We start from the raw sequence: 22,197 nt of genomic DNA on the forward strand, positions 1-22,197 counted from the left end.
CTGAAGGGGCTAGAATTAAATCCCTGGGTTTTTTTATTATTGTGGATTTAGAGAGGTGGGGAAAAAAAAGGCTTGCTTCGGTTACTCCAGCCAAATTTTCAAAAATGACTGAAAAATATTGTTGCTGCCAGCAAAGGGGCACTTTTCTTTCTCCTTATTCCAGTTTTGAATTAAAATTCTGTCACAAAAATCTTGTCTACGAATTACCACCCTAATAGCAAATTCGGTGAAGAGTGCTTGTTTTGACAGTTCCAGCATGTTTTTGTGACATCTGGAACACAACCGAGACCACCCACAGCACGTTTTCAAGAGCGATTGCCGTGTGATTCAGCAGTGATTCAGTGTCTGCCAGGCACCCCGTACGTATGGCAGAGAGAGAGGCAGATGGGCAGGAGATGTTCAGAAATCAGGGGTTTTGGGGACAAACTAGGAATCTGGGGAGTGAGGAGGAAATATGTTTACCTGGCAGCTCTTGTGTCTGTGAGAGTGCAAAGGAGCACGTGTTCATTGAATGGAGAGGTAGGGTTACCCCAAAGCCATGAGACCTTTCCTTGCTGAGAGCTGCTGTGTTGCTCATCCCTATTTTTCTGTTGGTGTTGCATCTTCTGTTGAGCTGAGGATGAAACATGCTATGAATGCAGTGACAACTACCAGTGCCCTCATGGGCTGTTCAGGCCAAAACTGGTTTTTGCTTCGGTCAGTTGTATCAGTAACTTATTGCCATTGTGTTCTCATTGCATCTTCTGTCTTTGGCGTTTTAGCTTTGTCTGAATTACCCTAGCGCTTTTACACAGCTGAGAGCTGACCGTACTGCCTGTTTTATGGGTTTAGTAGTGTCCTGCAATGTGGTGATGAAGAATTAAAAAAGGAAAATCAGTTGCTGAGTGTCTCTGTATCGCCAAGTTCTTGTTTTAATGAGGTAAATCTTCATAATAATGGAAAACCGAGCCATAAACGTACTTTATAAAGTCAGTGTTAGCCTGCAGTTTATTTTGAGAATTTAAAGAATAGGTGAAATGCACTGCAAACAACAAAAAACACTGTTACTGTAATATGGAACTGAACAGAAAGAGACTGTATGGAGAATAACAGAATGTCTCTTGCCAGACTATTACCAGTCTAGTTATGTGAAGGTTGGCTGTCATTGGCACCCTTTACTTGACTAACGACTGGGGGTACCACTTGCCTATGGCTCCTTCTGCTCTTCATTTGGAAGCCCAGTCCAATTGCCTCCTTGGATTTACAAAGAGAAAAACGATGAGGTGGTGGTGGTTAGTACTATTAGAAAATTAATATGGAGTTCTTGGTTTTGGACTGGGAGGAATGAGGGAGAAAGAGTTCATCATAACTGTGAAGAGACAGAAAAAATAAAGGTCCCTTCAGACCAGCTCTGAGCTGCTGCTTCTGTACTCTGTGAAGACTCAGAAATTCCTGTGATGATAAGTTTGTGTTTTCTTTTACTTAAAAATGAGTATTGGCAGTAATTTCTAATTATCTAATGCTTCATTGTGACCTTCCAATTAGAAACTGGTTTATGCACATGAAATCCATTCGTTCTGGACATCTGTAGTGTTACATCTGTATTTTGACAGAATAGGTAAATTCATGTCCCTTAGTTATTTTTACAAGCCGTTGAGTCTTCTGCTTTCTGATTGCATCATAGTATAGTGTTACCTGTAATGATTGCATCACAATTATATTATATGGCTTTATATAGGGACATTCTTTTAAGGTGGGGCTTACACTGATTTAGGACTCAACTTAGAAGCATGAAGGAAATAATTTTTAAAAATAAGCTAAATAATCCTACCCCTGTAAAGAAATTTATTGGTACATTGTATGCTTTCATAAGCTAATGTTTTGTGTTTTCAAATGGAAGCTGTAAAATGTTTGTTTCTGTAGCATCTTTCTAAAATGCACGTGCAAAGGTGGGGGAACTGCACATGAGCATGGGTTTTAGGTTGGCCACTGAGTTTCATACTGCACTTTTAATGTTTGCATTTTCTTTGTAAGGTCATAATATAATAGGTCATTTAGAGGTTAAAATGTAACTATAAGCAAAAATGTATTGCCAGTGTTTTGTGTGCTTTGAACTCCAGTGAGGCTTTCTAGGATGCTGAGGCTAAATGGACATGGGAGATGACTGTTCTGTGCCTGCGGCTGTGGAGACCTCAGCTGTAATACTGTGGCCTGAGCTTCAAGAAGGATGAGGATAAATGTTTAAAGAAAGGTTGAGAGATTTGTCTTTCCCAGAAAGAAAATATTGAGGGAAGAGCTGACTTTCAAAATACAAAAAGCTGTGATAAGCAGGACATGGATCAGTTGTTATCAGAAGAGATAAGTGGTTTGTTTATTTTTTCTGTGAGGGATGTAACTATTAAGGAAAAACCTTCTAAGGATATTTAAGCATAGGCTGTGAAAGCCCTTCCCCTCGAATTCAGTAGACACCTGTGATGAATGTTTTATACGTGCTCCAGCTACACGTTCCTGTAATTTAATGAATTGCGTGCTTGGCAGGGCAGGGGAAGGAGGAAATAATCTTACTATATGCAAACATTTAACTTGCATGTATTCATTTGAATAAAGATAGCAATAACAAAGTAAACCAGAAGAAATAACCAAGTAAAGCAGAAGAAAAAGAAAAGGGAAGAACAAGACGCTGAAATCTACAGTTAGATTTACAAAAATAATTAATGTGGTAGTTTCTGTCATCCTAAGGACCGTGCTTTGCGAGAGCTATAGCTTGCTTTACACATAACTCTTTCAAAGTTTGCAGTATTTCTGTTCAGGCAGATGCTATTTGGTATTTGCCTCTCATGCCCTCTGCATTTTGAACAGTGAAGTTACTTTCAAATATCTTTTTAAATCGTATTCTGATCATGCATGCACTGCAGGTTGGTGATAGCTCGGGTGCGGTATCAGTGACTGGCAGGGTGAATGTAACTCCATCTTCTGATCCTTATTCCTTGTGTGTTCCCTCATACTGGATGGTCAGGCATCACTGCTGCTGCGCTGCAGAGAGGATCTCCGTTTCAGATCAGGATACATCTGTGCTACCTGTAACGCAGGGGTGGAACAGAAAACAGGCTTTGCCACTCAGAACTTACTACCTGTAGTAAGAGGCGTCAACATAGGAGTGGAGGCATGGGAAGGAGTGAAGGCAAGTAAGGTGGTTTTGACCATTGTGACAGTTAAGCGGTCTTAGAGCTTCAGCTGTTGGACTGTTGTTGGACTCTGTGTTTATTGAGAATAAATCTTCAAGAGGTCTTTGGTAGAGGAACAGTGGGTATTGGAGGTAGAATCATACAATGTCCTGAGTTGGAAGGGACTCACAAGAATCATCAAGCCCAACTCATGTCCCTGCATAGGACAACCCCAAAATTCACGCCATCACTGTGTGTTTAGGGTGACCTTCCTGCATGAAGGGTCTGCCTGTAAGAAAGCAAAAATGTTGTCCTTTGACAGCTTTCAACAAGTGGATATTAAAGCCTAGTGCATTTGGCAAATCAAAATCACCATCTCGATAACCTGTGATGAATATTAGGGACTTTGATCATGAAAAGGCTCCAAAGTGAGGAGAAATAGCCTGGGCTTTTAGATGAAGGAAGGGAGGCTCTGGAGGAACGTAGAGAGAAGTGCAATGACAGAGTAACAAGCTTAAAGTCTTTACAACAAAGTTCTCAGTGGGTATGAGTGAGGCAAGAACGGTATAGAAAAATGGGAATTTGTTACCTTTATTTCGATATGCAGTGAAAACAGTCTATTTCAGCGGGTGTCAGACTCATTTTCACAGGGGCCACATCAGCCTCACAATTGCCTTTAAAGGGCCGAATGTAATTTTAGGACTGTAGGAGTTTAGACACATTTAGGTCTAGAGGGTTGGCTTGTTTTAATGCATGTGATAATAGGAAGGACTGCACAGTAGAGATGACGTACTTACCAAAAAATCTCAGTTTGTAATTATCTTTTTGTGGAGACTTTTCGGGTTGCTTGCTTTGAGGAAGCAAAGGTGGAGAATAATGGCCACTGAGATGTATGTACATATGTGTCGATTGTGTGTGTTTTTTTCATTTTTGCTTGGTTTTGTTTTTTCTCCTTTGAGGGTGGTATCCCCAGGAGGAAGGAGTCAGAATTACAATATTTCATCCAGCAAAATTGCAGAGCAATAATAAAATTAGGAGAAACAGGACCAGGGAAGGACCCAAGACTAGGCATGGTAGGTTTGGTAGACGTGGTAGCTGATGCCTAAAAACAGAGTAAAGGGAAGCAAATCTGAGAGAATTGTTGCTTGTTATGTGAAGGAGAAATAGAAGACAGCAGAGACTAAGATACCTTTGACCTGTGATGATGTGGTTAAAGGCTGGGTGGCTACAAGAGATGATGAGTAGAGCAGAAAATCTGCAATCTTACAAATATGTGAGGAAAAAGGGCATATGTTAAAAATATGTAATTTATTATTGGGAGCACAGTCAGAATCTTAGTTTTTTGTTTGGGGTTTTTATCTGAAGTCGCCAGCTGCATGTGACAAAAATTCATATGGAAGGTAATTCTACTCTTTCCTTGAGGAAAAGACTGAGTCTAATATACATCAGTGATTAGCTTAATATTCCCTCGGGTTCCTACTGGACACCTTTTGTGGCCTTACCATCGCCTGGAGAGTTGCCAGGAGAAAGGAGTTGCAAGAGGGCGGGTTGGAAAGCTGTTCTGCAGATTGCTGGTGATCAAGCAGTGAGATGCTGTGGGGCACGATGTGGAGCATTAAAGCCAGAGGTGCCAGTGGTTCTAGACAGTGTGCTGTGCCACAGCCCTGGCTGGGTATGCTCCCCCTGGGGCTATAGCAACTGGCTGTGCTGAGGAAAGCTCTGGGCTTCGCTAAAATAGTGAAGAAAAAACCCCAGACTTTATTAACGCGGTGTGTTGCACTGTTTCTCTTCACAAGCAGCTGCAGAATTAGTCTCTAACAGGGTTCCTTGATTTTTATTTTTTATTTCCTGTGTTCACCCAGCCTGCAAACCATCTGAAGATGCAGAGAACAGGCTACATATGTTTCCTCCCCCCGCCCCCCGCTTTGAGTGAATAGACATCAAAAGAAATTTGCAGGTGGAGTGGGGGAAGAGATTCTGAGTGGAAATGCTTTTGATATTTTTGAATTTTAAATGGGTAACCAAAAGCTCATCTTAGAATTATATATGAACTGCAGATATAAAGTACTAAATTTTAGCTGTGATTTCTGAAAGCTGGGAACTTCAGCATGTGACGTGAACTTAGAACGGTCAGTCATGTTTCTGGTTCAGATGCAGGAGGCAAGGTTGTTCTGAGCCTAATAGTGAGCAAATACTGAATGCTTCATTAGTGTTCTTTAATAGCCTATCATGTTTATCCTCAGAAAAAGAGAGAAGAGGGACTTTGGGGTTTTAGTTTAATATAATCTCAAACTTACAAAATGCACAGGGACTTGTTATTAAAGTGTTTAAAAGGATTTTCTCTGGGTATAGCTGAAACATTCAGATTTGAGTTTCACTGCATGGACTTCATATTGATTGTAAGCTCATCATTTATGCGGAAAACCTCTTAGCAAAGATTGTTGTGCTGCCAAACCCGGACTAACGTGTCCGTGCATCTTCTGGGCTGGATCTGGCTCGTGTCTCTGGAGTTAAGTGTTCGAACAGAGCCGGTGCTCGTCTGTCTGCGCCTGTCAGCATACACACGTTTGTGCTGTGTGCGTGCACAGGTACACGTGTGTCCCTTTGAGTTCCAGACTCTTTCATTTGAGACCGTGTAAAACCTGACACTAGAGGAAACTCCAGCAGTGTCTTTCAGGATATATCTCATCGCATTAAGCAGCATAGACAATGACTCAATTAAAAACAAAAAAAAGAAAAAGCCCTTTTAAGGATTAAAGTGAAGGGGTTTTTTTTATTATGGCTTCCACTGTTGCATCTGTAAATTTTTGTTCAATATTTTCTTTGCTATTGGTTGTTTTAATGATAACATCTGCATGATAGTAAATGGATTGAATGAAACATCTCGGAAGAATAGTAGAATCATGTGATTGCTTATCTGTTGCTGATTCACTGTTACTATAGGAAAATCCCCTTTCTATTTTAGTCTTTCTACCTATTATCTGCAAATAGTGCATTTCCTGACTTTGACTGCAATTTTGACATTGAAAGAAGTGCTTGCTGTAATGCAGTTTCTGCATTTTGTTCACTTTGAGAACATGTAAAGTATTTACATAATTAGAATATTAAGAGTCTGTATATCATAAGGTGGAAAGCAACGTAATTTTTGCTCTCATTAAAAAAACACAAAAAAAAAACCAACAAAAACAACAACAAAAAATAAAACCCCAACAAAAAAAAAATCAACAAACCAACAAAGTGCAACAGCAAAAAGTCTCTTCAGAACAGAACCAGCCCTAAATGCAAACTCCCACACTCAAATCTTCTAGATTGTTCATAAAGCACAAATAGGAACATGTGGAATAAGGAAGCTTTATATAGTTAAGACGGAAGACAGGGAAGCCTTTTATTATTCTTGTTCAAAAAAAAGTTTTCTTTACCTCAGTTTTGTGATTGTGTTATTAGCAATGCAAATACAAAAATGGTTATGAGGAAAAAAGTGTGAATTTTAGCAAAGGTGATGCCTGTAACTACTCTTAAAGTAAGAAAAGATAAAACTCTTGTGCTGTTTTGAGAAAGCTGCTTGTTCTGGCTGTACTGAGTGCAGGAATTACAAAACCAAAATGGGATTCTTGTTATGCTCATTTGCATGTTAAATATTCTGGATGTTTTTCCAGCTCCCAGTTATTTCAAAGCAGTCTGAGTGTCTGAGCTCTGGGAACAAACGGAGCGCCTTGGAACGCTCTTTGGTGTGCAGATGACCGCTTCCCTGCGAATCTGCTCGTCCAAAACACAGCGAGCTGATGATTGCGCTCTTTGAAATCACAGTAGGCTGCTGGGATAAAGCCTTTCCTTCCTATCAGGGTAAAGAAAATGTTTGAGAGGGTACAGATAGGCAAACAGCATTTATTTGCTTAGTGATGAAAGTCGTGTTTCTGTTTTCTTCATAGTCAATTTTGATATAACTTGGATGTATAAAGCAGGTAAGAAGTAGCCCAGCAGTGAAGTGCTTTAGACTGAGTTCAGCAGCTCTTTAAATCAGGCATTAGCCTGCACTATTTAATATGTACAAAATGCCTGTATGAGGATGAATTTCAGATCAGAAAGTTAGTATTTTAATAGTTTAGTGCTCTATCCCCTCAAATATAAGTCAATCAAAAAACCCCACAACAGATCTGTAGGAAGATTTGGGGATTTTTTCAAATGAAATCTGTGTCAAAATAAATGAGGCAGATTGTCACAAGGAGAGTGTCCTTAACGATCCATTAACATTAACAGGCTCCAAATACTTGCTCAGAAAAGAGATCATGAGCCTTCTGGGCAGTGTCACCTTTAATAGGAACAATCAAAAGGCAAATGGCTAGAATAGGAACAGAATTAATTACTGTTGTGCCTTTGTAAATCAGTAAGTCTTTCCCAGGTGGGTTTTCTTGTGTGCATTTTATGCAATAGCTGGATTCCCTTCTCAGGAAGGCATTAGTGGAGCTAGGAAAGGTGAGGGTGAAGGGAGACCAGATCTGCAATTAAATGGCTTTGATAATAAGAAAAAGTAAGCAGTGCCAACTTGGTAAAGCTGTGATAAAGTTGTGTAAAGTTGGGAATGGGGGCTATGAATGGGAGACGATTGTTCACTGGTTCTCTGAAGGATGTCAAGTCAAACTACCAGGCAGCAGGTTTAAAATGAAGTTTGTTTTGGTTTTTTTTTTTGGTTTTTACTGCAACACACTGCCACAGGATGCAGTAGAGGTGAGAAATAGAAATGTTCTCAAAAGAGGTAGGATAAATTCAGAGAGAAGTCTGTCAGAGGCTGGTAAGCACAGACTGTGGTTGCAGCTGGAGCTGTACAGCCCCCAAGCTGGGGGCAGCACGGCAGACTGGTCTGGCTTGCTTCTGCTCAGGCCACCATCAGAGTTGGCCTTCAGAGACTAGAGCTGAGCTGGTATATTTAGCCTAATGGCCTTCACTGCCTTGCTGCCTTTCAACAACTACAAGTTATAGCCAACCTTTATCTTCTTTTTTCTTAGGGATCTGGGGGTGCTGATTGACAGCCGGCTGAACACGAGCCAGCAGTGTGCCCAGGTGGCCAAAAAGGCCAACAGCATCCTGCCTTGTATCAGGAATAGTGTGGCCAGCAGGACTAGAGAAGTGATTGTGCCACTGCACTCGGCACTGGTGAGGCCCATCTTGAATCCTGTGTTCAGTTTTGGGCCCCTCATCATAAGAAGGACATTGAAATACTAGGGAGAGTGCAGAGGAAGTGATGGAGCTGGTGAGGGGCCTGGAGCACAAGTCTGATGAGGAGCAGCTGAGGGAACTGGGGCTGTTTAGCCTGGAGAAAAGGAGGCTGAGGGGAGACCTTATCGCTGTCTACAACTACCTGAAAGGAGGCTGTAGCATGGAGGGTGTTGGTCTCTTCTCCCAGGTAGCAAGTGACAAGACAAGAGAAAATGGCCTCAAGTCGTGCCAGGGGAGGTTTAGATTGGATATTAGGAAAAAAAATTCTTCCCAGAAAGGGTTGTCAGGCATTGGAACAGGCTGCCCAGGGAAGTGGTGGAGTCACCATCCCTGGAGGTGTTTAAAAGGCGTTTAGACGAATTTCTTAGGGACATGGTTTAGTGCTAAAGTTAGGTTATGGTTGGACTCGATGATCCTGAGGGTCTCTTCCAACCAAAATGACTCTATGATTCTTTTTCTCACACACATGCTTTTCCCCCACACTCCTGCTCACAAAAGTAACTCCTTCCTTTTCCAAACTTAGTGGATATATTGGTCTTCTTTCAAGCTGCTTGATTTTATTTTCCCCTGGAAAGTTACCCTTGCATCTTGTTATTCTTCTTCCTGGGAACGCTGGTGCATGGTTTGCTTAAACGCACCAGCCTCACGTAGGCGCACATCTGACTACGTACCTGCTGAGCTCTCCTGACTACTTGCGGTCTGATTGACACACCCGTCTCCCCTGGGAGCTGCGGGGACGTCCTGCTTGATTTCTTTCTTTCCCCTTGTGTGAACTTGGCACTAAGCACATCTGATGATGTGAAGGTCGTGTGTAGTCAAGGACAAGGAACAGGGGTGGGGACTGTGGTACACCGAAGCCCTTAAGGATCTTGTCTGTAAGCATGGCCAAAAAAATGATAGTGTATCTGGCAGGAAACCTTTGTTCTCCACTTTTACTTGTGCACAAACTTACTTGCATTCCTCTGTTCTGGTGGGGACAAGACAAAGAGCTACTTGTCCTTTCTCCCTCTAGCTTTTTTGAAGGAGCAAGAGATACGTGCCTGGTAGGTCTGTTCAAACACCTCTCTGTTCCTGCTATCAAACCCTGACATTAGAGGAATTAAATCAGTAGGTACCTTAAATGTGCTCCTTCAAGCTCTTGAAATTCTCTTAAAATTGCTCACATTTTAATATTTTAGCATGTGGTAAAGAAAGCATTTTACTCTTGTGCATGTGTGATCACTGGGTGCAGTCTGGTTTTGCCTTTGTTCTGCTAACTAGTTGGATGGATGGGTCAGGCACAACCTTTTACAAAACCCTTTTTTTAGATGATCCTACCTTTTCAGGTAGGTTGAGTTGAGGAATTTTCATACATCCAGACTTCTTCCACCCACATGGGTGTGGTGGATTTAATTTCGGAGCTGGTGTGCCATGGGAGTTCAAAGCAAGTGCTACTGGTCCGATTTCCACGTTTAAATCGCTTGTGCCTGGCGCACACGGAACTGGGAGCGGGAGGGCTGCCTTCTGGTTTGCTCATCTGGTTCTTCCCAGGATGGTGCTGGGAAGCAGAAGCTGGATGAAATTACTTTGTAGTGTATAGCTGGCCTCTAAACCTAATAGAAGCAGCCTGCTCTGGATAATAATAATGTTCATTTAAACAATGCTAATAATCAGCGTCCATTCTTGGGATGTGCAAATCGGAATGTGCAATGAGTTGAAAGTACAAGGGAGCCTTGATAATTGAGGAACAATTTGCTTAATTATGTTATTCTTAGTATCATTAAAACATTGCAAAAGTGAAATGATTTTTTAATGTTTCACAGCGTCAATATTTTTCCAGTCTCCCAGATAATTTAATAGTCAGGATGCCTGTATTTAGAGGAAAAAAAGAGGTTACTTTAGAATATAGGTGAATAGGAAGTGGATAAGAATAATAAAGATAAGTTTGGGGGTTTTGTTTTGTTTTTGTTTTTTTTGTTTTTTTTTAAACTCCACAACTAAACAAACACAGCCTCCCCCCCCCAACAAAACCAAAATAAAACAAACCACCAAAACCAAAGAACAACAACAAACCATAACTACCTTGTTTATTTCACTAAAATAGAAGGCTGTGGTATGTCATGAGGGGGGCTTAATGGAGCAGGGTACCTGTCACACCTCTATGTTATTATAGTTGTAAGTGATGTTCTGTTGCAAAAACTGTGGCTTTCCTCTTGCTTTTTGGGTATTGAGAGAGGCCAGTTCTTGACTGGTGACTAATCTCAAATGCTCAAGTGACCTTGGTCAAAAACAAATAAATACATGCAAGTGCTGACTCAGGTTACCATATTCAAGTAATAACCTTATGGGCCTTTGTCTCCTCTAGATTAAAACAACAGATTTGTGTTCTTAGCTGTCTTACTGCAGCTGTCAGCATCTTTGTTCTTTCTGTGACCAGAGAACCGGTTAAATAAGTAATTAAATAAGGCATAACCTCTGTTTCCAAGGCATATTTAAGAAATTGATTACTGTCCAAAAAAATATGAAGAGATTATAAAGATTTGTATATAAATTGAAAGACTCCAAATAAAATGTTAATGTTCAGATATTCTGATGTCCACTGATTTTACAATTTTGAATTAATAAAACTGACTTTTCTCATCCTGTGTTAATGATTTTTTTTGGTAGCATATTAAGGCTATTTCTTCATTGCAGTGCTTTTTCTCTCTGTTTGCAGATGCTGTGAAGCCACCAGTCAGTTCTTTACAACCATCTGCCGAGTTACCCTTGCCCATCAACACTTCACCACCTTCCATGCAAGCAGAATCTTCCCTACCTCCTCCTTATCAGCTTATTAACATCCCCCCACTGGAATCTTCCTCTGGTCAAGAAGATCCTCAAGACTACCTATTGCTAATAAACTGTCAGAGTAAAAAACCTGAACCTACGAGGTAAGGGACTTTTTTTTCTTAGTAACACTTGTATTACAGGCCAAGAATGTTTGTGCTAAAAGCACTTTAATTGCTGAGTCATTGAACATTTGGATGCACATAGTATGCAGGGGGCAAGCTGCTTGTAATTTTTGCTTCTTTTCTTTCTATGCTTGAACAACTTCTAGCAATAGTAAGTTGTTTGATCAGTGCTAGACCCATACTGCATTCTTCAAAAGCAAGGACGGGGATTGCCAATATGAAACATCAGATAAATGTGGTGATCCAAGCATTTCGTCACAGCCTGGAGTGGTGCATGGCACAGAGCAGGGAGATACCCTTTCCCTAGCCACAATCTGGTATGTTTAGTCCAGTCTAAGACTGGAAAAAGCTGGAGAAATTTAACCTTTCTCCGTTCCGGTATTTGGTGCCCTAGTTTTACCAGTTAAAGTTTCCGTGCAAGAGATTCCGTAAAATGTGCTTATGTTCGTTACCGCCTGCCAGGTTATCACATCATTGAATATAGCAATCCTCAAATGGTAGTAGTTGGTTATTAGCAGCATGGTTCAGACTCTCAGGTGAGAGTAAAAGGTAATTATTTTATGATAACTAAGAACACTTAACTTAAACCACTTAATTTCTGTATCCTGAACTTTAGATTTTTTTCCCAAACAAGAGGTATCTAAAACCAAGCTCAAATTAGCCGTATTTCTTACAGAATAAGTTGTATACCTACAGTTCTCCAGAGAAGTGTACAGCAGGAAATTTTAAGGAATGAATTTGAGAACAACTACTGAATTAAACGCTGATTTATTTTTCCAACTGCTACTTCCAACTTGAATCCATGTACAGAAACTCTGCATAGGAGGATATGACATTTATGGTAACTACCTGAGAAATATCACAGTGATCTTTCTGAATGGATCGTGGTGGCCAGGCCACCCCTTGCACAGGCTGCCCGAGGACTTGATCAAGTCTCTGTCCTCCAAGACTTAAAAAAAAAGAAGAAATCAAACCAGAAAACATAAATGAACTTGACCAGACAAGCTCCTGAGGAGCTTCACCTGACTTTGAAGTTAGCATTGCTTAGAGGTATTGGAAGAGCTGGACCAGATAATCTCTGGAGGTCGCTTCCAACCTTGAGTATTCTGTGGGAGAACCTTATAAATCTCTCTGGCAAGCCTCTTTTCTGCACTAATTTAAATAAAATTTGCTGGAGTGTTTCCAGAAAAAATAAATAAAATGACACATTCTTTTTGTGATTGCAGACAAATACATGGAAGGCTGAGGAAAGCTTCCTTTGAAAGTGTTTTCATGAGTGTTTCACATACTCCCTTAGGGCCATACCTTTTAGTGGTGGTGCCTTCTTCATCAACACCTTCATGCCCTGCCAGTTTTAACTGTGCCATGTTCTTTCTGCTCCCTTGGCATTTTTATCTTGCTCTGTTGTGCCTGAGGAGTTTCCTGCTCCCTTTACTGATGATTACATGGTAGAAAAGTATCCACCCTTTACAATCTTTCTTAAAAAATAAACAGAGTTCCCTCAGCGTCTGCTTTCTCAGTGTTAAAGGTTTCACTGCTTAGTGATGTTTAGAAGCTGATAGTGCCTGAGAGGTATATCACTGTTCCTGCCAAAAACTATCCAAAACTTTGGTATCTCTTCCAGAACTGCTTGGCAGAGAAATCTTGATTTTTTTCATTTAAGTGCCCTTTTGCTCCAGCGAGGGATAGGCATGGTGTGGATTTCTAACTCAATGTGAAGTGTGGTTTTTAGGGATGACCAAGATCAGGATGTGTAATTGACTTTCTGACCCGACTTCTGCAGTTGTGTGATGTGTAGGTTAAGTAGAGGGAGTAAAGTCTGAGGAGACCATAAAAGGTTGCACAAAATGGGGCAAAGTGTAGACTCTGTGAATGGCCTGTGGAATTCCTGCAGGAAGACTCTGGTGACACAGGAGAGAAGGTATTTGGGGGTTGGGGAAGGCAGAAGGTCCAAATGGAGATCAAATGGTGAGGGGGCTGAGAAAGAACTGAATCAAGTATTTGGGAGCATAGAGATTGTTTAAATAAATGATGTTTTTAGGGGAATATTTGAAGACAGTGAAACGCTGGCATTGTGATTATCTGGAAGTTATATGGGATTAGTGTGTTATATTTAACTAAATTCAGTAAATAGCTATGTCCTTTTATTAAGAAGGCTGTAATAATGAAAATTCAGAATAATAGGTATGCTGGAGTTTCAGTTCCACCTAAAAAAGCTGCTTATGTTTCATGCCTGGTCCAGTAGGTATTCTGCTGGATGTGGGCCTGAGTATAGAGGATACAGACCTTTTCTGATGGAATTGGAGCTTTGTATCTGCATAGTATGTTACTAAGATGACTAGTTAGAGGGCACTGCGCACTACTCCGTGCACTTCCTTACAGATGAAGGAAAAATAAATGGCTGCATCATTTTCCTATTAATTTCTAGACTTGGAACGGTTTATTTGTGTTACACATATGTATAAAAAAGTAGGTTGTATAGGACCTTTTTTCCCTAAAGTGCAAAGCTTAACAGATGTAATTAAATAGGAAGGTATTGTTAGTTGGATGGTTTATTTCTATGATGTTTTCCTTTTAGACTTCAAAGTTGCTGATACGAAGAGGGAACATTTTCTGGTTTAAGTTTGCATATTACTTCATAGGTAATCTGGGAACCATTGAACTTTATTTCAAGGCATTTGGGTTCTTTTCCAGGTGAGGCAGATAACTGAGAAAGAAGTACTATCCAAGCTGCCTCCTTGAAATTTTAGAGAATTCCGTTGTTTCAGAACTAACAAATAATTTTGAAATGCTTCATTATGGTGTCATGCAATGCACCGTGTACTGTTGTGAGAATATATTGGGTGCAGCACTCGCAGCTGTAGTAATCGTGCTGTATTTTGTCTCAAATAGTTTTATGCTCTAATCACTGCTGACTTGAGAAACAGCATTGTTCAACTGCAGCATTTAGTGAGATTTTTAAGGTTTGTATTTGGATCGTGAAGAAGAAAATGCAGCCAAAGACTTTCTCCAAAATTCTTATTGTTCTGGCTCATTCGAGAGGTGTATTGAAATACTAAATGCTGTCTTCCTCATCTTTCCGGTGTTTGTGAACCAGCCAAGGGTCAGCCTTTCTCTCGGAAGAAGGGCAGGAATACCTGCTATTAGAAGATTTTGAAAGTAAAAAGATTCCACTGCAGTGAGTGAACAGTAGCCATTCTTGGAACGCGTGTGAGCAATTAATCACAGAGCCATTAACTTGCCTGAAACTATTTTTTGTTTGAGATGTCTTGCATGGTGTTCTGTGAGTTTTAATAGAAAAGCTATGTGACTCTGGCCCTCCATTTTCTGGAAATAGCTGTAATCAAGATAGAGCTGGCTACACTTATTTATCTGTCCACATTTTTACTATGCTTGCTGTTTCTTTCCTGGATTGCTGGCACGGGAGAGCAGTTTTGCTGCCACTTTTTTCCTAGTAATCTGTTTAATAGGTCATATCGATTCCTGCAGATAGGAAAAGAATCAGCTTGAAAGGATGAGTAGGTCAAGCCACACTGAATACAGCATATTCAAAAATAAGATGATTGCTCCTCAAGCTAAAACACTTTAAAAACATTTTTTGCTGGGTCTCTGTCAACAAGTAGTTTTTAGCAAGTGGAGGCAGCATTTTTGTTGGGCTTGCCCTGCCCCCAAGACCTCACCTGCGCTCCGTGCATCTTATCCTACAGTCCTTACCTGTACAGACAGCAGGCTGTGCAGGTATCTCTTCTTCACACATGGAAAGCGGTGTCCATTTTTGCACTGAGGAAGGAATAGATTGGCCACTTAGCATAATTTGCAGTTATGTGATGCCGACATGTGATAACACTCAGTCCATATCATAGTCATACTCTGCTTATAAATAGGGTGAGGAGTTTTCATTGTGTTATAGCCAACTTTGATGTTATTTTAAACTGAGGTGTTAAAAAAAAACCCCACCAAACTGCAAACACATTAAAACATCTTAATAATCAATTCTTAATGTAATATTTAAGCCAATTCATTATTTTTATTTTCTCTGAGCTGTTCTGAAGTGCATGGGAAGAATTAAAGTTTTCAGATAAATTTCTCCAATACAGAAGTCACCAAGCATCCTGCATCTAAAGTCCTTTCTTTTTTAAGAAAAAAAAAGCAGGAGTGAAGTCTGTCCCTGAACTCTCATTCTAACCTACATTTCCTTGAGGTAGTGTGTATCCAATGTACAATTTTGAAAATTTACAATGTATATGTTCTTCTTATAGTCAGTGGTTAATACTGACTTCTGAAAACGATTTACGCTTCAGAGGCTGAATTCCCTGTCTTCATTTTGGCATAAACAGCTTTCTTGGCCCATGCTTCAGACTGTCTTCAAACTTTCGGTCTCGCAAAATCAGATTTTGGAATTCATATTTTGAAAACTTATTTCAGTAGACTAAGAAGTTGATTCCAAAAGATAACTTTTAAAAACTTGATGTAAATCAGAAATGCCTTTTTACAGTGAGAAATGTCAATTGTTGCCATCAGCTAAGCAAATGACAGGCCTGGCTGCTTCATGGGTCATGGTTTTTGAAAGTCCTCTGTTTTCACAAGTGCTTGTGGTCAAGAAAGAAACAACAGCATTCATACAGACCCAGAAAAAACTCCTAATTTTAAAAATGATAACATTTGTTGATTATATATGATGGGTAATCCTTAAGCACTGCATTATACATGTGCCGTTGTTGCATCTTGAGCTTTGGTTACATACTCTTGCATGTTGTGCATCTTTAAAGTCAAATATAACATGGCATCATTATAGTGTGCCCTAATGTCTGTGATGCATGGCCAAGTGGATAAAAGTGATCCTATGTATGAGCTGCGAATTGAAAAATAACACTGAGTGTAGCTTTTTTTATTATGTGCATTTCTGTTCTGGCTTTGTAAGCCTGTTTTTGGGGTTCTAATTTTATTTTTATTATTATTATTATTCATTTTAAAGTATATCCTAGTGAACTGGAACTAATAATTTGGTTCTACAATTGATGGTCAGTGTCCAGCTTCTCTAGACTGCCCACTTTATTTTTATAGCATATAAAACACAGATCGCAATCCTTGCCATACTTGTTTCTGTAAAACACACGTGACTTTTGCTGGGACTTGTGTCCGAATGAATACCACAGAACTAGAAGCGTATGTCTAGAAAGTGAGGAACTTCTGCATGAATCCTTCGAGTAAAGAGCAAGGGCTGCAGCTGGGACTGAGCTCAGAGTGGTACTGGTCACCCAGTATGGTCAGAACTTATTGTGCACTCTGGAACCTCATGTAGTTCCTTCAGTCCTGTGTGATCTATTTTTTGCAGTGAATTTTTGAAGCTCTGAGGCAAAGGAAGCAAACTGTTAGCAAACCAGAGATAGGTTTTTAATCGTCAGCATCATAAGGAATATATGAAGTTTCATTTTCTTCGTTGTGCCAAGGATAAATAGTTAATGAGAACATTAGTCTTTGGGGGTGTCTCTTGAAGTAAATGCAGATGAATGGTCAGTGTCACCTAGAAACCAAGCCCTATCAGTGTGACAGAACTTAAATCAATGTTTAAAACTGTAACCAGAACAAAATTAGTATGCTTTTTCTAATGAAAAAACAAACAAAACAAAACCCCAAACAAACAAAAAACCCCCAAGCTAATAAAAAAGGTTATATAATTAAAGCTGGAGAAGAACTCTTATAAACCACTTGGGCTGATGGGAGGTTGTATCTCTGCTGTTCAACAGAACAAAAAGCAGTTGGTTAGGTGAATGACATTTTTCTTGACTGCAGATGTCCGCTCTAAGCTAATCATGCTCATTCCCTTGATAGATGGCAGAGAGGCACTTTGGGAGTGATTCACCCGGTTTAGATGGATACCCAAGAAGAACGGATTGTGTTTCACGCAGTCTCCATTTCTCCAGTGTCTGTAGAGGAAACCTAAACGAATAGTTAAACTGGATTCCTTTCTCCTCAAGTTACCAGAACCCTGGGAGATAAATCCAGCTGTCTCTTAAGAAAGAAAGTTTTGTGTGATCTTATGAACAAATTGAAATTTGAATAATAAATTCTAGTTGTGATCACTTTGAGGCAGAGAGTCTCTTAAAATAAGAGGAAAAAAATGATTCTTATAATACTCATGCCCTGATTTTAATGTATTTTATTCCTCAAACATTTTGTAAACTGCATGGTCCAGTTGCTTAATAGAGCTTAGGAAGAGTAGTATAGCAGCTATTCATTGATACAAGCACATGCTGAGATATTTACACACATACGTTTAAATTAACACAATGGTATGGTAGTGTGGTAATGAAAATAGGAAATATAATGCTATGATGGATCTAAAAGTGTATGGACTGCACTAACTCCACCTGTGTTAGTATTTTGCCACTGTCTTCACTTTCATTTAAGCAAGGGGTCAGGCTGATAAATGCTCTGCCTGGAGCAAGGTGACTGGGGAGGTTTACCAAAAAAACAAGATTGCAAGATTGCAATGTGTTTACTTTCATGTAAGTTTACAGGTGCTGGTTAGTATCAGCATTAATGAATGCTATTCTTACAAAAGATGTAATTTCCAAACAAATCAAAGGTAAACTACTTTGCAGTTTTCTCTAAGAGTACTGCCATCACTGCATTCAGGACAAAAGCACTGTTGCACATACATCCTATGGATTTATTTTTTTTTTAATTTCCCCAGAGAGAATGCTATCTTCCTCCTTTTTCTGTTCATATCTGTTATTTCTCGCTCCTCTATGTATTTTGGACCAGTTTTATGTGATCAGTAGCTAACTTTAGGCATGCAGATCAGGGTGTTACAAGCAGTCCTGTTTTTTCCTCTTACCATTTTGGGTTGGTTTTTTTGCAGTGGTTAGAACTAGCAAGTACTGTACACCCAAGGACTGAGTGTATTATCTTTACCTTTAGGAGTGCCATTGAAGTGCAGCTAGTTTGCAGCATGGGTTAAAAGAAAAAACAACAAATCTGCCAGCCCCTAAACAAACTTTGCTCCAAACTGGCTTCCTGGAAATCACTTGCTTTATGAAACATCAACTTATTGTTTAGCTGCTGCTAACGCTCCACACTTTTGTTATCTGTTTCACCTGCATGGATTTGTATGGATGTAATTACTTAGGATGTTTCTTAAGTACTACCATAGATATAAAAATTGAGTTTCTGCATTTTATTTAAAAAAATAAATTGGAAGAGACTGATAGGCTTTTTAGTTGCTTACATTTTAAATGGTGTGTTTATTATTTGTAGTGTTTGTTTTTCTTTATACGTTCATCAACATTTTAATCTCATGTGTAGATCTCACGCTGACGCCGCAAAATCGAGCTGTTCTGAAACAGACTGCAATGATAACGTGCCCTCCCACAAAAATCCCGCTCCGTCAGCGAGCAAGCATGCTGTGAATGGCTTTTTTCAGCAGCAGGGTGTCTATGACTCTCCACCTTCTCGTACCGGACTGACGCTGACAGACTGTGGCCTTTATAACCTGCCTAGGAGTTACTCCCAGGATGTTTTACCGAAGGCAGCGTCTCCGTCTGGGACTGACGCAGAAGGAGAACAACACGTTTTCAATACCCCATCAGCAACATCTTCGTTAGATGCGCAGATGAGACACATCTCCATTAGCTATGACATTCCCCCAACACCTGGAGGTACTTACCAGATTCCACGAACTTTTCCAGAGGGAACGTTGTCTCAGACTTCAAAACTGGAGACTATTCCAGATATTCCTCCACCTCGCCCGCCAAAACCTCACCACGCTGCGGATCGCTCTCCTGTGGAAACATGTAGCATTAGTCGCACTGCTTCAGATACTGATAGTAGTTACTGCATCCCTACGGCAGGAATGCCGCCCTCCCGCAGTAATACCATTTCAACTGTAGATCTGAATATCTTTCGGAAAGGTCAGTATGCCGTGTTTTATCCAGATTTTTTTGTGTAAAAAGATGTAATCTTGTGATACGAATGATGTGATATGAATGATACAAATGGGCTGAATGGTATGAGGGGTATTTGTAGCCTTTAAAAACACATGTATAGCCCTTCGCAAAGCCGTCTGTGATCAAAATGCTTAAAATATTATGTGAGAAAGAGAAATAAGAGAAGATTATTGAAGGAAACTGTCAGAACAGCAAAGCACAGAACATCAGTAAGGAATGTATATTGCACTGTGGCATTCAGTCTTAGCCAAAAATATTTGAAGACCTAGATGTTTATGAAATTATGAGTCTTTAGAAAAACAGCAGTTAATAACTAATAATCTTTGTTTGTTTTAGCTAATAAGCTCATATAGCCGAGTTAAATCCTGCTGTTGTCAGTCTTTCAGAGTAACCAAAGTAAGGTTAGCATATAGTGGTCCAAATCTGCAGAAGCTGAAAAGTTTTTCATGAAGGTCAGTGGGACTTGATGTACAACCAGAGCTTTGAGATCAACCCTGATCTGGTGATCATTGCCACTGAACTTTATTTATCTCCTTGTGATAGCTATACATACTATTCCGGGTGTGCTAGTGCTTTGTTTTTTTAATAACTGTTTTTTCCTTTAGCAGCTGAATGTATTTCAGGTCCTAGCAAATCTACTGGAGCTACTTCTACTTAAAGAAGTTGTTGCTCCTTGAGGTTTTTTTTCTGTCTGGTTGTGGGGGTTTTTTTGTGATTCTGTGGTTGTTTTTTTTTCCCTGTTCTTATTCTCTCAGATTTAAATTCGAGAAATGCAGTGAGAGGTAGAGATTGGGAAGCTGATATTTATTGTTACACAGAGCAGTTGTTTTAGTCTTGTTAACTGCTCTTGGACTAAAAGTTTCATTTCTTTCAGGTTCCTGAGGGAGGTGAGCATTACAGTGTTATTTGAAGTGTCAGATTTTAAACTAGTTAGTCAATGTCTGAGGGGATTTTAAAGGAGAGTTCTTGGAGTTACGCTAGATATGGGATGAGAGGCTGAAACCAGGAAGGGGACAGAGACTGGGCTTTTAGAGGAGGCAATCTACAGAATTAATGTGATCATGCAGTCACCCAGTGTTATCCGGCTCGTCATTTATTTTGTAGGCTAAGTATAATAATAGTGGTGGTCATTAGTTTTTTGAAATGACAAAGGAAAACCCTGGAAGACCCTCATTTGTTTCACTTCACTTGCCTTCTCTTGTTTTGCTAAGTTTATAAGTGAGGACTTCGCTAAAGCTGAGATGGCCAGTGTAAGGAAAAGTAGCCTTTCTGAAAATACTAATATAATTTGGTTGCTTAATAGCGGAGGTGTTTATTTTTTGTCTGAGGTGGAAATCCCCAAAGAACTTTGGAGCTTTTTTTTCAGGGCAATGCAGGGGGTTAAAACCTGGAGTTGGGCCACAGTTTCTGTCTTGGCATCAGAGGGTGAGTGTGCCTGTTGCAGGCTGGGGCAGCCCGTCACCCACATGGGTCAGCAGGGCCTGGGAGCCAGGGGTCTCACAAACACCCTTGTCCGCCAGAGAAGAAGCCACAAAGCTGAGGACCTTCTTATTGCAAACTGCCAAGAGCAAGGACCGTGAAACCTGGGAGATCTTGGGTTCTGTAGCCGTTTGCTCAAACTGGAAGCCCCTGGGTAGCTGAGAGTCACCTGTTCCCACAACGGATTAAATCCTGTCGAATCAGCCCTTTCCAAGGGAAGGATGGTCCATCAGAAAACCTCTCTACCAGACCATAGATTACATCTCCTGTTTGTTTATTTTAGAATAGGTTTTTCCTGAGGGCCCAGTATCTCAAAGTCCACCCTTACAATAAATTCTTATGTCTGCTTATTTGAAATTAAGACTTTGATGTTTCTTGAAAAGGAAAAATTACTTTTTATTTTCTTGCTGCGGAAAAATGTCACTCTAAGAGCTTCAAGTTGTGACTGATGAGTGCAAAGTCTGTTTGTGAACACGGTCCTGTCAAGTATATAGATAAAATCTATGGGCCGCAGCTTCAGGAGGTGTGTTTGTGTGCTCTCAGAAGCAGACAGTAAATAACAACAGACTCTGGGTGCCTGGTGCCAAGTGACAGGAACAGGGATGATAAATAGCTGCTTTCTCTTCTTGTTTCTTTAGAAATTAGTTCTCAAGACTGTTATGATATTCCACGAACGTTTCTGAATGACAGATCTAATTCATTGGAGGGCTTCCATAACCACTTTGTAAGTATGACTTGATCTGATGAGATGCAGCAGTGACAGTGCTTGAATGTTCTTTGTTCCCGTGTGAAAAACTGTATGGTATTAGTGATTTTTTTTTTTGTTTTATTTTTTTATTTTTCAGTTTCAATAGAATATATTAATCTAAGTAGATTAGGTTAAAAACTCTTATGATTCACAGCTGATTGCATAACTTATTTTGTTAAAGGAAATATATGTTAATTCTAGAAAAACAGAAGCATGTTGACAGTGGCAAGTGTTTCAAGTGAAGATCTAGATGAAAATTATGTCCCAATGAATCCCAACTCTCCTCCACGACAGCATTCCAGCAGCTTCACTGAACCCATCCAGGAAACGAACTATGTACCAATGACACCAGGCACCTTTGATTTTCCGTTGTTTGGAAAGCAAGTCCCTCCTCCCGCTCACATGGGTTTCAGGTCCAGCCCAAAGACCCCTCCCAGACGGTCAGTACCTGCTGCAGAGTGTGAGCCACCGCCAGTGGATCGCAACCTCAAACCAGACAGAAAAGGTGAGGAAAATGCACAATAGAAGTTGATTTTTATCATTTAAGAAAACAACATAGCTTTTCCTTCTTCTGATTGGTGGAAAATAATTGTATTTTTAGAAATTCTAATGAAATCATTTTTATCCTATGAGATATCCTGTAATTCCTTTAAGTTACGGCTTATTTTTCACCATATTAAAACATCACAATAATAATGCCAAATACAAGCATAGGTTTAAATTTTATTGCTGTA

General features: G+C 40.0%; 1 protein-coding gene across 2 annotated transcripts in view; it reads left to right on the forward strand.

The window, feature by feature from the left end:
• The window catches only part of GAB1 (GRB2 associated binding protein 1), a 101,011-nt gene that overhangs the window by 60,305 nt on the left and 18,509 nt on the right, over positions 1–22,197 (forward strand). For both annotated transcript variants that reach the window (XM_080343642.1, XM_080343643.1), the window contains exons 3-6: positions 11,053–11,266; positions 18,596–19,200; positions 21,354–21,439; positions 21,665–21,968. In XM_080343642.1, the coding sequence (XP_080199768.1) occupies positions 11,053–11,266; positions 18,596–19,200; positions 21,354–21,439; positions 21,665–21,968 (1,209 nt within the window). The remainder of the gene's footprint in view (positions 1–11,052; positions 11,267–18,595; positions 19,201–21,353; positions 21,440–21,664; positions 21,969–22,197) is intronic.

Source organism: Nesoenas mayeri (assembly GCF_963082525.1).
Source record: "Nesoenas mayeri genome assembly, chromosome: 4".
Taxonomy (NCBI): domain Eukaryota; kingdom Metazoa; phylum Chordata; class Aves; order Columbiformes; family Columbidae; genus Nesoenas; species Nesoenas mayeri.